Consider the following 15217-nt stretch of genomic DNA (forward strand, 5'->3'; position numbering starts at 1 on the left):
GGTCGTCCATGGGCAGCTTGTGCTCCTGGCCCAGCGCCTGGGACACCGTGGCCTCGATCTCTTCGTATGTCCTCTCCAGCGCCTCCTGCTTCTCCCGGGGGTCCACCGTGGTGCTGCAGATCAAGGCCCCGGTTCAGTCCCAACGGGGCCCCACCACGCCCGCCTCCCCACACCCTGCCCAGGGCCCAGACTCACATGATCTTCTGCAAACACTCGGTGGCAGACACCAGGGAGTGTCTCTGTGGGGCAGGGGGAGCAGCTGGTGAGGCCCAGCCCCCCAGCCCTGTTGCGTCCCCTCCCTGGCCACCCACCCATCCCCATCAGTGGCTTCAGCACAGCCCTGCCCAGAGAGTTGAGGGCATGGGACAGCTCTGCTGCGAGCCTCAACTTAGCTGTAAAATGGGGAAAATGGTTGGCAGGAGGTTGGGAGGATCAAAATGGATAAAGAAGATAATAATCCTAACAGCCTGGGCCGCTGGCTGTGCCCAGTTCCAATGGCCTATGTCAGTGGCTCTCAACCCCAATTCCTGATCCTCCCCGAGTTTCCAACCGTAGGTCTGGGGGCCCAAGAATCTGCTTTTCTAACAAGTGCTCAGAGGCTGCTGCTGCCTGGGGAGGGCCAGCCCGCTTCCCCCGCAGCCAGCACTGCAGCCGACGAGGAAATGGAGGCACAGAGATCAGACGCTGGGCCCACAGCAACAGAACCATGAAAAGGTGGAGCCTGGGTCCGAGCCCGGTCACTGTGGGCCATCAGCTGCACCCTCACCCCCAGGGAAGTCAGAACCACCAGGGAAGCCTGGCGTCCCCTCCTCACCTCCTCGGGCCCTCCTCGGCCTCTGCAGCCTCTGACCAGCAGCCTGAGGCAGAAGCTGGGAAGCTGGCACAAACCTGGGGTTAAGCTCGGGGTGCAGGCCCCCCTCCCTGGGCATGTACAAGGCCTGCTCTCTCACCTGATTGGTCGTCAGCGTGAGGTCCTCACGGGGCCACAGGTGCCTGAAATTTAAAAAACACAACAGGACGCTTTGCGAAGAGGAGGGGGCAGGGTCTGCGGTCAGAGGGCAAATTCCCTGTGTCCCCAGCAGGGCCGAGTGCAGACATGGGCCCACATGGCAGCCCCGAGCGCGTGTGTGCAAGGCAGGGAGAGGCTGAGGGATTCCTGGAGAAGGGAGACCTCCCTCTGGCCCAGCATGAAGGCGACTTGGCAGCTGGAGGGTGTGGTAGAGAGACGCCTGGGAAGCCAGCGGCACCTGGTCTCCGGGCTGGTGACTGGTCAGATGCAGGAAATATCCCCCAAGATGGAGGGGAGACAGGTTTGGGGGGAGCACCCTCCCTGAGTGACAAAGAGCAGGCGTGGGAGCGGCGTCCATGCCTTCATCCCTCCGGGGACCCGTAGTTGGGAGGGATGCCGAGGAGAAAGGGTTGTGGGCAGAGGGAGGCGCTGCTCTGCCCCTGGAAGGTGCTCGGTTTCCCCCTGAGGGTCTCCCCTCCCCCACTCTCAGTCCCGGAGCCAGGAGCAGGCGAGCTTTCTCAGCCCCGGTGTAGACCCCGACGTGGCCCTGGCCAGTCTGGGCACAGCCAGCCTTCGGGGAGCACTCAGGCCCAGGCCAAGCCAGTGAGGGGCTCGGGGGGCCTTGTGGGAGCTGCTGGGAAGGGGACCCCAGCTCCCTGTGGAGACAGTGAGGGGACTGAGGTCGGAGAGGTTAAACCTGAGGGGCTGAAGCCATACTTGTCACCATAAGGGGGAGCCAGAGACAGACCAACACAGAGACGCTGCTTCCCTGCGTCATGCAGCTGAGCACCTAGATCCAGCCACACCTGAGTCAGACGCGCCCCTAACCTCGACCTTGATGGACACTCGGCCAATTAATGCCCCGTCTCTCCTAAAGACAAGGTGCGGGTGTACCCTCCGCTGGGAGGCTTACTTCTGCACATCCAGGTGCTCCAGAAGCTGGGCGTCGGGGAAGAGGCTCAGGTTGGCGATGCCCTGGCTGTAGAGCCTGTCCTCTCTCTCATGAAGCAGCAGGTAGAGCGTGAAGAGCTCCGAGTAGAAGCTGCGCAGCATGAGAGGCAGCACCAGTCCGTGCACCTGCCGGTTCCTGAGTGACAGTGACCAGGACCGTGTGGGGTCAGCTGGAGGGTCTGGTGCTGGTCACGACTTGAGCTGCCCTCCAACGAGCCCATCCCGCCCCTTGTCCCACCACAGTGCCCCGCCTCCAGCCTCCTCCGTCCGAGGAAGCCCTCCGCCAGCCTGTGCTCGGCCCGCACAGCGATGGCTCTGCCGCCGGCCGCTCTGTGGCCTGGAGAGCAGGATTTTAATCCCATTTCACGGAAAGCCAACCGAGGCCCCGAGTGGACAGTGACTGGCGGCAAAGCCTTGGTGGCCCTTCCAGGACAGTCCTTCCTGCCTCCAGTGCTCCGTGCTTCCTGGGGCTCCAGGGAAAGTCCCCCCAATGCTAACCCGCTCCCAGGCCTCCTGCAATGCAGTGGCGCGCGGCCTCTCCGATCAGCATCTCTAGGCCTGGAATCTGACGGCAAACTGTACAGTTTGATCTCGGGGTCTGGGGGGGGACAGATTTAATGCCCCACGTAACTTGCTGTGTGACCACAGACTCGGCCCCTGCCAGGACTCAGTTTCCCCATCTGTGCACACCTAGGAGGGCACCGGGGTTGCCGCCCACCTCTGAGAGATGGGGCTGGATTAACACATTCAGACAGATAGCTGGGGCATTGCCCCTCCATGGAACTGAGGTTGTGGGTCATCGCTCTGCTCATGGAACAGATCATGGTTCCTTCTGACCCCTGAAAGCTCTATGAACAACGCTTGGTCTGAGCCTTCACTCCCAACACTTCCCCAGAATCATCCCTTTCCCCAGGGGCCCGGGAGCCAAGGTGTGAGGCTTCCCTAGACCCCAAACCTGACTGGCCCGGGGAGAGGACCCACAGACCCCACGGGGGCCTGGGAAGCCACCTGGTCTCCACGTCTTCCTCCTCCGCTGGGGCCTCGCCCTTGCGCTGTAAGGCAACCTGCAGCAGACCCCTGCAAGCCAACGAGAAAGGGACAGTGTGGCCGCCACCTCCCACAGAACCAGAGCTCCCCTTCCATCACCAAGGGCGGCGGCTCCACCCCAGACCTGGGCACACAGCCTCCCAAACCTCAGGGAGTCCTGGCCCCTCTGTGATGATTCTCGGGGTGCAGCTCAGCCGGGACTGGAAAGGAGGCCTGAGTCCAGGGCTTAGGCTTCAGTGGGGTCAGAGTTCCCCTGGGGTCAGGGGTCAGCCCAGGGCCTGATCGGGCCTGGCCATCATCACTCACCCTCTGCTCCCCAGCTGCATACCGACCAGCCCACCCCCTGGTTCCTTCTCCACCCATACCTGAGGGGGAAGCGCATTCCCGCCCTGGCTCCAGGCACAGCCGATGCGCAGAAGGACTGAGCCCCTCCCCGGGGCCACAGGCAGTGGCTGCCCACTTGTGCCACGGGCTCACCTGTAGGCGGCCCAGAGCTCCTGGGCGTGCTGCTTCACCTCCTCCAGGGCCAGCCCCTGCAGGTGCTTGTTGGCCCCGAAGCCTGCGTACGTGGCCTGGAAGGTCAGCATCAGCGTCCGGAGCAGCTTCCCCAGGGGGTGCAGCGAGCTGCTCAGGGCCTGCCAGTGCGGAGCAGCAGAGATGCTCAGGGCCGGGCCTGGAGCCCAGTGGGCCCGACGAGACCCCCAGACTGCGCCCACTGCATCCCTGGGAACACTGAGGCCCTCTGAGGAGAAGGGCCCACACCTGGCCCCTCGGTCGGCACCAGGGGCCGTGAGAAGGTCCCCCAGGCCACGGGCCTCACCTTCCGGAGACACTGCTGCAGGGCCTCGGGCTCCCGGTGCTGTGCCACCTCCTCCAGGATGTCTTCCATTCTGCCCACACTGTCGTCCAGCGGGGTCCTGAGCACCGTGCACACGTCCTCAGCCACACCCAGCCCAGGTCCACCCCCTCCAGGAAGCCTTCTGGGTGTCCCCATGGGTGCCTGGGCACACGCACTGGGCTCACCTCTCACAGCACAGGTACTCCTGGGACTCGCGCAGCTCCTGCAGGCTCTGCACATGGAAGCCCAGCAGCGCCTCCTGCAGGTCCCCAGGGCAGCCGGCACGCACGAAGTCCCGGAAGGGGCCGTAGACACCCTGCCAGCGGCTCTCCACAGGGAAGGCGCCCAGGCCCAGCTGCCTGCGGTGACGGTGACGGGGTGGGAGTGCAGGGGGAGAAGTGGAGCTGTGGTGGGCAGGACCCTGTTCAGGCCCCTGGAGAGTGGGGATAGCCAGCCTGGCCGAGTCAAGGCCGCACACTGACCAGCCCACCCCCTGGTCCCTTCTCCACCAGATCTAAGGGGGAAGCACCCCCTGCCCTGGCTCCAGCAAGTTTCCTTCTTCACCTTGGCTGCTGGGGAACTCAGCTCACAACTGTTTAACCATAACTGTAAGGCCCGTCTGCATCTCCCTTTCTTTCCAGCTCAACTCACACTTTTGTTTTCTATTTTATTCTTGTTTTTGTTTGTTTTGCTTTATAAACTGTTTTGTATTCTTCCTAGAAAAATAGCAAGGTCTAAGCAAAGCCTACGTGTAATATTTTTCTCCAGTTTTGTGGCACATGGAGTCATCGCCACATGGTCCTTGATTCCTAGTCTCTGAGTTAAGGACTGTGTGCCCTGAGCTCTCTGATGAGACCCGTGCCCTTGGGGTGGAAACAGACACAGACACCCCATAGGCTCTGAAAGCTGGGCCAGATGGCAAGGCTCTCACCTCTTGCAGGTGCTGCTTGGGTCGGGTGGGAGGGTCGCCATGTCCAGCACGCCCTGGGTGTACAGTCCCCTCTGGGCCCCGCTGCCAAAGGAGCCCTCCAGGGTGAAGCCATAGGAGGTGAGCTTGCCCTGGAAGCCGGAGAGGGAAGCAGGGATGTCTGTCCACTGTCTGGCCGTCCATATGCCCTTCCATCCAATCACAACAGGCCTCATGCCTGTCCATCTCATGTGGCCTTCCCTCCACCCATTTCGTCTGCCACCCGAGGGGCTCACGGTCCTCCACCCCCAGCAGCTCCCCCACCCAGGGCTGTGCCCTTCCCCCAGGGTCACCTCTGATGGGAACTGGGGAAGAGGGACTCAGCTTGGAGAGCACCACTACTGTGGGCGGGGAGGGGGGGGTGCGGCAAGCCCCGAGGTGGGCAGGGCTCTGGGGAGGGCGTGGGGGCACGGCTCCGGGGAGGGGCAATGCGTTGCTGCCTGGGCTGTTCCGTTCCTAGCACTCCTGTGCGGTCACAACAAAATCAAAACAGCCCCACTCTTCAAAGGGCCCCTCAGGACACCACTGCCTCTGCTGGGTCAGCTGGGGCAGGAAGACCCCAGGGCACCTGCCGAGGCACTGGTGATGGTGGAGGGCGGGTCCCAATGAGGAGACAGGCAGAGGACGCAGCCAGGAGGCCCCAGCACGGGCCCACCCTCCCTCCTTGACTCCCACCAGGACGACACCACACCCCGCAGTAGGAGGGTCCTGGTAACCGGGCGGACAGGAGAGGCCGCTCCCTGCCTTCTCCACCCACTGCCTGCAGCCTCAGCCCCAGGTCCCAGGGGGAGGCTCAGACTCCAGCCCTGGCCTTGGCAGGGAGGGGAGTGACCCTCACCTTCCCCAGGAGGGTCAGGTCCCTGGTGAAGGTGCCCTCATACAAAGAGTCATCTTCAGAGAGGAGGGTCCCTGGGCCCTGGGGAGGGAAGCCAGCAAGAGAGTCAGGGTCAGAAGGGCCAGGAGACATGGGGAGGGGGGAGTAGGAAAGGGGAGTGGCATTGACTCGTGGGGAGCAGGGTCCTGACCCTGTCACACCTCCGGGACTGTGCTGGGTGGGATGCCAGCCCTCGGCCGCTGTGCACCGTGCATGAGCCCCTGGACCTCATCCCGGTCACCCTGGACCACCCTGGGCACCACCCTGGGCTGGCTCCTCCTCCCGGGGCCTCTCTCAGGAAGTACTATGCTTCTCCTGAACCACCCCACTTCCTGCACTGACTCAGGCAGGGGACTGGAACGGGTCCGGGGAGGCTGCAGCCAAGTGGGACACTATTTCTGTTCCTATTTCTGCATCTAGTTTATGCGCCCACCCTCGTCTTTCCCTCCTCCAATCCTCTCCAGAACAAGGTGCAGCGTGAACAAACAAACAGCAACAACGCCTGGGGCCCTGGGGTGCAATTCAAGTTTTTTTTCAACCTGTATAAAAACTTATCAGCCAAAGCATATTAAAAAGAAATGTAATATTTAACTTTAGCAAGGTTGCTAAAGTACTGACAACTAACCAATGCCATATAAATACTCTTATTTTGGCAATGACCCACAAAGTTAACTTCTAGAGCATTCAACCTAATGTAATAAAGTAACTCATGAAAATTAAACTTTATAATTTTTTCCACTTTTGAGACAAAATATATAAATTAGTAATACCTGTTTATAGCACTTGAAAAATTTCTGTATACTAAAATTGCTACAGTCTATAAGGTACATACCATTTAAAAAACACAATTTGCTGGCGCGAGGTGCCTGGCTCAGGGCCTCGGGTCTGAGTCTCAGCCCTGCCCCTCAGCGGATGCGGCAGTGGGCAGTTCTCCGACGTCCCTGAGCCTCACGTGAGTCATCCCTAACGAGGGACAATGACGGGGCCACAGGGCCACGGGGATCCCACGAGATTGTGCTGGGAGCTGAGTCCAGAGCTGGGCGCCTGGTTAGGGGCCCACAGATGTTGGCATCGCTGCAGCCCCGCCCTTCACTCTTCCTGCTTGTCTGAGCCTTTGCCATAAGCAGGTACCTGAATTGCTGGTGGGGAAACCGAGGCCGGGAGGGCCAGGGACTCGGCCAAGGCCAGGGGCGGGGGTGCAGGACTGGAATCCTGCCCAGCACCCAGGAACCCAGCTTCCCGCCTCACCCACCCCTGACCACCTCAGCTGGGCCTCAGGTCCTGGAGCAGGGGCTGCACTCAGCCCCAGTGCAGAGAGAAGGGAGCTCAGGACACAGGACACCCGGGGGTCACTCCACTCACCACCATCTTGTCTGCCTGGAAGGTCCCCTGGTAGCAGACGCCTGCCTGGGTGACAATGAGGCCCGGGCCATGGCGCTGGTCCGCCTGCCACATGCCAATGTAGCGCTCACCCCTGGGGAGGAGGGAGGCGGCCAGAGTTGAATGAGAATCGTTCCCATGTACCTTCTGTGTGTTCTGGTGTGTGTGTGTGTGTGTGTGTGTGTGTAGGGGGTGATCACCGGGGTGGGGGGTGGGATGGAGGCAGATGAGCAATGACATCACCTGAATCCATTCAACTCAGACACCAGGCAGGTGAAGTCAGGACCCCCAAGAGGGTGGAGGAAGGAGAGAGCCTGCCTGGGGGAGGGCATCTTGGCAGGCTTCCCGGGGGAGGCGGCAGGCAGGGCAGATGGAGTGGGTGCCATTCGGGCATGTGCAGGGCCATGGAGGGAGGGGGTGCCCTGGATATACAGGGATGGTCAGTGTCCATTGGGTAGAGGGGCACACCGCGTCACCGCGGGAACAGGTCAAAGGCGAAGCCTCAAATGCCCGGCTGGGGCCCCTGAGCCTGGTGTCAGCCCAGAGAGCCTGGAGGGGCCGCGACCCTCAGATGGGCCAGAGCTCCTTCCAGACAGCACGAGGGGCCAGAGTAGCTTCCGGAGCCGGAGACAGCCAAGGGAGGGGAGGGGAGGGAGGACCGGAGACTCGGGATAAACAGAACAGACTTCCCACGACAGGAAGGCTGTGGCTGAGGCTGTGTGGTCCGTGAGGGTTTTCGCTGCCCCCTCCCCCTGCATCCTGGGGGGACCACGGAGCATGCACCTGTCGCCGTCCTCCTGGATCCCATAGCCGCTCCTCTGGCCCCTCTCCCAGTGGCCCGTGTACTTGCAGGGATGAGGGGCCTGCGGGGTACTCTCGAGGACCCCCAAACCGTGCCGCAAGCCCGCCTGGAAGTAGCCCTTGTACACCTCGTCAGTGCCATACCTGCAGAGGGCACATCGGGTGGTCCCGTCTCCCAGAGCTCGGCCCAGGGGCGGCCCTGGTCCGGGAGCCCACCCGCCTCGGGCCCAGGTCACTTACTCACAGATGCCGTAGCCACACATGCTGCCTTCCCGCCAGTGGCACTTGTAACAGTCGAACTTGTCCTCAGAGGCCTGGGGCACCAGGCAGATGCCAAAGCTGTCAGCGTGGGGGGGGCAGAGGGAGTTGGCACAGGGCCGCCCTGACCCAAAACCCCCTTCATACCCTCCAGGCCACCAGGAGTGGCCTTGCCTCCAGGGCTTTCTCAGAGGATGGGGACTCTCACAGGTGCTCAGCCATCTCCTTCCCGGGGCCCCTCTCAGGACACCCCCACCTGCCCCATGCACCCTGGGAGCGCCTTTTGGCCCCGGGCCACCCCCCCATGGTGCCCGCTGCAGGGCCTCGGCTTCCCTTTTGTACAAAGACAGGAGCTGGGCCATCAGGGTTTGGGAATCCAGGATGGGGCCAGGCTGTGGGCAGGGGCACGAGCCCTTCTCCTGCCCACACACGCTCCCGCACCAGCACCAGCCTTACCCGTGTTCCAGGCCCTGGCAGAAGCTGCCCACGTGGTTCTGCCCATTTGGCCACTTCAGGGTTCCCCTGGAACACAGGCGAGGATAGGGGGTCAAACCCAGCAAACGCATCCTCCATCACACACGGGCGCCCAGCCGGCCCTGCCGCCGGCTCTCAGTGGCCCAGGTTCCCTTCGAACTGGACCCCACCACCCTCCTCTCGAGCTCACGGCCCACAGGCTCTTAAACCTTTTCTATGCCTGCACTCGTGCTCAAGCGTCTGGTAAGGACGGAGGAAGACAGGATGTGTGCAAACACCGCCTCCTCCGCCACACGGTGCTACGACATGAGGACTGTTCTCCTGCCGCCGGGGACAGAGGCCACTGCAGCGCGGCCACCGGACGTCTGCCCCGCACTCATGGGTCACCAACACTGACTGACGTGTCACAGACCTACTACGGGCCAGTCCTGTCCAATGGGACTTAAGGGAAACTCTGGGGTCAAGCAGAACTGACAAACTGACCACGGGAACAAGAGCCTTGGGTTCCGTCCCGAGGAACGGGGTCCATGTGGGTCCTGCCTGCCCCTCTGACCCGGGAGCCCGGTCACTCACTTGCCGTGGGGCCTGCCCCGGCACCACTCGCCCTCGTAAGTGGCCTGGCAGAGCCGACCCTCTGCCAGGAAGGTGTACGCCCCGGAACGGCAGGTGGGGGTCTCGCAGGACACCAGGCCCGCCCCCAGCACCGGGAAGTCTTTCTTCCCACGCAGGGCCTGGCACACAGCCTGGGTGACCATGTGCCGCCAGACCACCTGATGGGGCGGGAAACACAGGACAGGTCGCGTTGCTGGAGGCACCCCGCTAGGGAGCCTTCTGGGGTCACCCCAGCACAGCCCTCTCCACTCCCCCCACCTCCAACCCTGTCTATCACTTGGAGGAATCTCCAACCACTCCACGCTCCGCCCTAGGGCCCTCCTTCCACACCTGAGCTTCCTGTCCGCAGTTCCAGGGCCTGCCCCAGGCTGGGGGCAGGCAACACCACCAGCACTGGCTCCACAGAGAAATACCTGCTTCCATGGCATCCTGATGCTTGACCCCAGGCTGACCCCTGACCTCCTCTGACCCTGACCCCAGAGGCCTGACTCACCCACGGAGCCTCAGGTTGTACACCTGTGCCCTCCCCTCCCTTCCTGTCTCCTTCCCTCACTCCCTCGGCCCCACCCCCCAGTTCACAGTTCACCCACTCACCAGGTCTTGGGGGTTCCTGGAGCCAAAAAAGAACTCTTCTTCCGGAGTGAGCAGGTGAGCCGCGCACCTAGAAGGACGGACGGAGTGGAGAATAGGCCCCGCTCTGTCCCGGGGCTGGGAGGGCCCCCGTCAGAGCCTTGGGGTACAGGCAGGTCATAGGGTAGGAGGAGGGGAGGTGTGGGGTGTCATTGGAGGAGGCTGCTCACCCGTCCTGCTCAGGATCCAACCACACCAGCTTCAGGTCGAAGGTGTGGACACTGTGACCCTGGAAGACAGGACAGGGTGTCACCCAGAGCCCAGACCAGACGCTCACCTCCTCCTCCGGGGCCCGCACAACAGCCTGCGGGGCGGGCACACTCCGTGTCCCCAGGCTGCTCGTCCCACCAGCCCAGCCGAGACCTCACCACCCCTACCTGTCCCCGCCTCCAGGGGGGCCCCTTCCCAGCCCAGGCCCAGCCCCCCAATCCTGCCCCGTCTCAGCCACCAGAACAGGCTTCTGGAGACGCAGCTCAGCCCCACCAGCCCCTGCGGGACCCTCTCCATGGATCCTGCTGCCTGGGGAGGAGCCTTACTCCCACCTGCTTCTCCCTTTCCCTCTCCCCAACCAGACCCAGGCCCCACGCCCAGACCTCGGTCGGCCCCACCCACCTGCAGAAGGACGAGGACGTCATCGAAGAGCAGCGCCCGCTCTGCCCGCAGCGGGGTGACCGTCACCGGGACGTCCTGGCTGTCTTGCAAGAGGCGGCGAGCAGGGGTGCAGAGGGCATCCTGGCGAGGGGGGCAGGGCTTGGGCACCCATCCTGGATGCACTAGCCACTCCCCTGCCTGCCTCCACCCGCTGCTGGAGGCCCCCAGGACACATGAACACTGGTGGACAGTGACGGGCCCGAGGCTTGGGGTCATTCCCAGCCACTCCCAACAGGGCTGCACAATTTCTCTGAAGCATCACTCTGTCCTCTCCAGCTCACCTGGAGCCATGGCCCCACCCAGGCCCCTATCACTTCTCACCTGACCTCCCTCGGTCAACTCCTGCCCCCTCACCGCCCCCCCCCCCCCCCTGTTCTCCTGATTCTCTATCCTAGGCCCCAAGCTTAGCACAGGGATTGTGCCCCTGCAGGGACAGTGCGTGCCACGGTCGGTAGGGACGTGGGGGTGCAATCGCTTGGTGACATCCCAGGAGAGAGGGGCAGCTTGGCTGGCCATTCTTGCCCAGATCCAGCTCTCGGCCGGGCCCAGGAGGCACTCAGCAAATGGGTGAACATGGCCGACAGAGGGACCTCACAGCCACCTGGTTCAGCCACCAGCCCGCTTCCAAATGGGGAAGCCACCCACAGGCTCCTGCCCCACGAAGCTCCTTCCCTGATGGCCCTCGGGCCACACCCTCACCCGCAGCCGGCTGCTCAGGGTGTGCCAGAGGGCCTGCGTGGCCTCGGCCTGGTCCAGCGCCTGCTTCATGAAGGAATGGAGGTCCCCAAAGAGGGTGGCCGCGTGCACCACCAGCTCCCGGGCAGGGTGACACTGCAGCGGAGAGAGCAGCCAGGCAGGGCCTTTCAGAACCTTCTCTGCCCCCACCACCCCTCCCCCAGGGCTGCCCGGCTCTGGCCTGCGTCCCAGCCCCAGTGCACCCTTTCTCCCCACAGCTCCTGGGGCGTGGCCGGCGCACAGGTCTCCCAGGGAAGCAGGACGTTCCAGGCCGCCCAGCTGGGTCTGGGCCCTGGGCCCTCACACCCAGTATATAATTCCTTGTCTGCGCCCTAGGTCTCTGCCAGCTCCGCCAGGGCAGGGCCCAGAACCTCAGATGAGCCCCGGGCAAACACATGTCCCTTCACCCCCCTCATAACAGGGCCACATCCCCAAAGCCTGGCCAGGTCCTTCTCAAACCAGGGTCCCCGAGTCCTGCAGGTGTCCTGAGCCAGAACCCTGTGCCTCCCCAGCTCAGCCTCCCCACAGGCCGCAGGCTGGTGAGCGGCACCTGGCCCCTGCCACTCACCGCCCCGATGGTGTCCCGCAGGCTCAGCAGGAGGAGCGCGTACTTCTGCACGTGATGGGTGAGCGGCTGGCGCAGGGCCTGGACCAGCGCGGTGCCCATCGAGCCCTCAGGACTCAGGCCCCACAGGAGCTGCCGCAGGGCCTTCCGCTGATCCCGCCAGTACCTGCTGAGAGAGGAGGCCCCGCACCGCGGTCACCCCTCCATCCCACGCCCACCACCATCGCCTCCCTGCCCTGGCAAACCCCCGGCTCCCAGCACCTGTCCCAGCCGCCAACCCTCACCCCAGCCGGTACCCGCAGAGCCTGCGTGGCCCCTGGAGATGTGGTGGCAACAGCTCAGCGTTTCAGTGGGTGGTGAGCACAACCATCACCCAGGTAGGCGTGTCCCCTCCCTGCCCCAGGGTCACCCCTGGCTCTGGATCCCTGGCAGCTGCTCGCTAGGTTTGCCTCCCTCTTCCTATAGATCAGCAAGGAGCTGTCAGAGCCGGGAGAGCTCAGGCTCAGTGATGGGCTCTGACGCTCACTGCTCTGGGGCAGAGCTTCCCCCCACTTCCTTCCCAGATGCCCCACCGGAGGCCACCGCAGCACCAAGCTCACCTCCTCTGCTTCGCTGCCTTCTGAAAGGCCTGCACCACCACACAGCTCGTGTAGGACTCGATGTACCTGCAGACAGGACAGGGCACCCTGCAGGCCCGGCCCCTGCCCTTCTGGGATCCCCAGATCCCACTTTGAGTGGCTCCAGCCCTGAGGGCCTAGAGACAGTGGCCTGGCTCTAGGCACAGGCGACCTGGGGCCCTGACCATTCTAACTCAGCAACGCTTCCTTCCAGGGGAGCCCCCGGCTCAGGCCTGGGGTATCTGAGTCTGCGCAAGACTAGTGCCTGAGCCCACGAAGGCCGACCTGTGAGCCCATCCCGCTGAGCCCCACCCCAGGCTCAGCCCAAGCCCTTGCCCCAGCCCTGACCAGGCAGGCATGGGCCCTGACACCGTCCTCGCTGCCTTACTCCATGTGGACCTGCAGCACATGATCGGCTTCGAGCAGCAGCAGCAGGGACTCGAGGCCGATGGCATCCGGGTGGCGCAGCCGCTCCCGCAGCGCACGCAGGCTCCTCTCCGTCACCTCCCACAGCCGCTGGGCGCACCCGTGCAGTTGCTGCAGGAGCCGCAGGCACTCTCTGCCCTGGGGGTCCGAGGGCTCTGGGGGCACACCCACACAGTGAGGGCGGACAGGGAGCTCACAGAGGCCCCGGGGTCACCTGAGGGCCAGCAGCACCCCACAGCCCTGGAGCTGTGGCCAGGGTCCTGCATCCCTGGGGACCTGGGAGAGGATGGGGAGCCCATATGCCCGCTTGAGCTCAGCAGGGGACCAGCAGGCTCATCTTGAGGTGTGACCACAAGTACTTCCTCACCAAACAGGTCGGCACCGCTGACCCAGGGGTACCGGGTACACTAACACCCCTTGGTCTTCCGTAGGAGACTGCAGGTGCAGACACAGCCCCCACGAGGAAGGCACCTGCCCCAGGTCACTTCACAGTGAGACCCAAGTTGGAGGTGACACCTGCTTCATGTCACGCCCTGAGGGACGGCGAGATGAGAATGCAGCCTGCGCCCTGGAAGGGGTGGCGTTTTACCTCTAGGCACAGCTGGGTCTGAACTAGGAAGGGGATCACGGTCTGGCCCCTCAGGGTCTCTCTAAGGAGCAGCCAGCTGTTGGGGCCAGGACCCAGTTCCCTCAAGCTGCAGCTCAGAGGCCCAACCAGGTGAAACCCCTGCCCCCAGGACAGTTCCTGTGTCCCCACCTCCCCCTGGAAAATGGGACACACCAGCCGTGAGCAGCGGCTGGAGAACGCGGTTGCTAATCCGGGCAAGGGTGGCCGAGAAGACTTCCTCCAGCTGCAGCAGGGCCGCCTCCTCGGGGCTGCACATGCCCGTGTGCTGGCTCGGGGCCTGCAAATGGGGCACCGAGTAGAGCAAGACAGCGGCGGGCCACGGGGTCGGTGCCAGCCCCCTCGGGCATGCACCAGAAGCAAGCTGGTGACTACCCCACATTGGAATGGAGCGATGAGCCCAGGTCACCTCGAAGAGAAGTTCCCAGTCTGGCCACTGCCCCCTGCCCCCTGGCCCCTCTCGACCTGGCCCTGCTGAAGGGAGCCTGAGGAGTGCGAGGCAGGACCCAGAACTGCAAAGGGAGCAGCCCTGGTCTGCGCACTCCTGGGCTCAAGGGACACTGAGTGGTGCTGACCCAGCCCTCTCTCCCTGGGTCTGGAGAGAAGGATGTGCTGGCAGAGGAGCCACCCAGCCTTTCCCAAGGCCATGGCTCAGGACTCCCTGCACCCCACAGGGCTGGCGAGCAAGGAGGCGTCTGGGGGCCTCGCGGGGTTCTGCTGGAGCCATGGAGGACAGGCAAGAATAAAAAGGAGAGAGGGCACCGCCCTTCTCGGAAAAAAGAAAAAAAAGAGAAAAAAAGGCAGGGAGGAGAACCAGGCAGGCTGGTGGGCAGGAGGGCCAAGCCCTGCGGGTGGCCGACAGCACCATGGAGGACCTCAGCGGGGAGTGGTGTCCGTCAGCCCCGGGGAGGTGGACCGGTTGCAGAGGAGATGATGCCAAGCAGTGAGAGGGTGAGGTCAAGGTGGGCGGAGCCAGGCACTCCAGGCACCCGCACCTGCCGATGGGTCCTCCTGGAGGACAGGTGGGCTCAAGCCTTTGCACTTCCTGCCCTGGAGTAAGGGGCCCTCCAAGCAGGTGGTGTCCGCTGGGAAGGTGGCCTCCTGCCTGGAGGGGAGGAAGGGGCCTGGGCTCAAACCCAGCCCATAGCCAGGCCACAGCCTCCAAGTGGACACAGCCCTCTCTCACCAGACTTGTGCTTCACCTGGCAAAGCAGGTCATATGCCCAACTCTGCCTCTCCCTGGGGCTGCCACTCCGAGACTCTGGAGTAGCTGACCTGGGGGGAAGGGGGAAGAGACGTGATTGGGGCAGCTGGTGATGGGGAGGCAGACTCCAGGAGAAAGGAGTCTCATCCCTCCCCCTCCAGCCACAAGGAGCCTACAACCCCCAGGACACCGGTGCCGGTGCCCGGGAGAGCAGGGCGGGTGCCTCAGAATGTGGCCCAGGGCCCAGGCATTCCCGCCCCACCTTTCCTGCTAAGGCTTCAGGAGGGCGAGGCCTTGGGAGGGGGAGGCAGGAAGGGGAAGCAGCTGGAGCCTGGCTTCAGGCTTCTCTCTCAGCTGCCTGCAAGCCCAAGACCCCCTAGGGGGAGGGGCAAGTTGTACCAGGTCAGCTCAGGCAGCTGGGGTCTGAGCTGAGAGGTGGGCAGTGGCTAACGGTGGAGGAAGGAGAGTGCAACCAGGATGGGAGGTGCAAACTGGGAGCCAGATCAGGGCGAGCAGGTACCTGCAGTAAACAACTCGGCATGGGGAGGTCTTT

At 63.6% G+C, this 15217-nt stretch overlaps 1 protein-coding gene across 1 annotated transcript in view; it reads right to left on the reverse strand.

The window, feature by feature from the left end:
- Positions 1-15205, reverse strand: part of ALS2CL (ALS2 C-terminal like) — a 16317-nt gene extending 1112 nt beyond the window's left edge. Inside the window, exons 1-25 of the mRNA XM_015568317.1 lie at positions 14663-15205; positions 14456-14565; positions 13617-13741; positions 12798-12990; positions 12392-12457; positions 11796-11961; positions 11192-11323; positions 10454-10573; positions 10012-10070; positions 9806-9872; positions 9173-9369; positions 8582-8647; positions 8108-8206; positions 7850-8011; positions 7049-7160; positions 5651-5728; positions 4777-4904; positions 4031-4204; positions 3828-3924; positions 3485-3642; positions 2969-3037; positions 1923-2096; positions 951-993; positions 196-239; positions 2-113 (exon numbers count right to left, since the gene is read on the reverse strand). Coding sequence (XP_015423803.1) covers positions 2-113; positions 196-239; positions 951-993; positions 1923-2096; positions 2969-3037; positions 3485-3642; positions 3828-3924; positions 4031-4204; positions 4777-4904; positions 5651-5728; positions 7049-7160; positions 7850-8011; positions 8108-8206; positions 8582-8647; positions 9173-9369; positions 9806-9872; positions 10012-10070; positions 10454-10573; positions 11192-11323; positions 11796-11961; positions 12392-12457; positions 12798-12990; positions 13617-13719 — 2619 coding nt within the window. The 5' untranslated portion in view covers positions 13720-13741; positions 14456-14565; positions 14663-15205. The remainder of the gene's footprint in view (position 1; positions 114-195; positions 240-950; positions 994-1922; positions 2097-2968; positions 3038-3484; positions 3643-3827; positions 3925-4030; positions 4205-4776; positions 4905-5650; positions 5729-7048; positions 7161-7849; positions 8012-8107; positions 8207-8581; positions 8648-9172; positions 9370-9805; positions 9873-10011; positions 10071-10453; positions 10574-11191; positions 11324-11795; positions 11962-12391; positions 12458-12797; positions 12991-13616; positions 13742-14455; positions 14566-14662) is intronic.
- Positions 15206-15217: the final 12 nt, after the last annotated feature.

The sequence above is a fragment of the Myotis davidii genome, unplaced genomic scaffold (assembly GCF_000327345.1).
Source record: "Myotis davidii unplaced genomic scaffold, ASM32734v1 scaffold663, whole genome shotgun sequence".
Lineage (NCBI taxonomy): Eukaryota > Metazoa > Chordata > Mammalia > Chiroptera > Vespertilionidae > Myotis > Myotis davidii.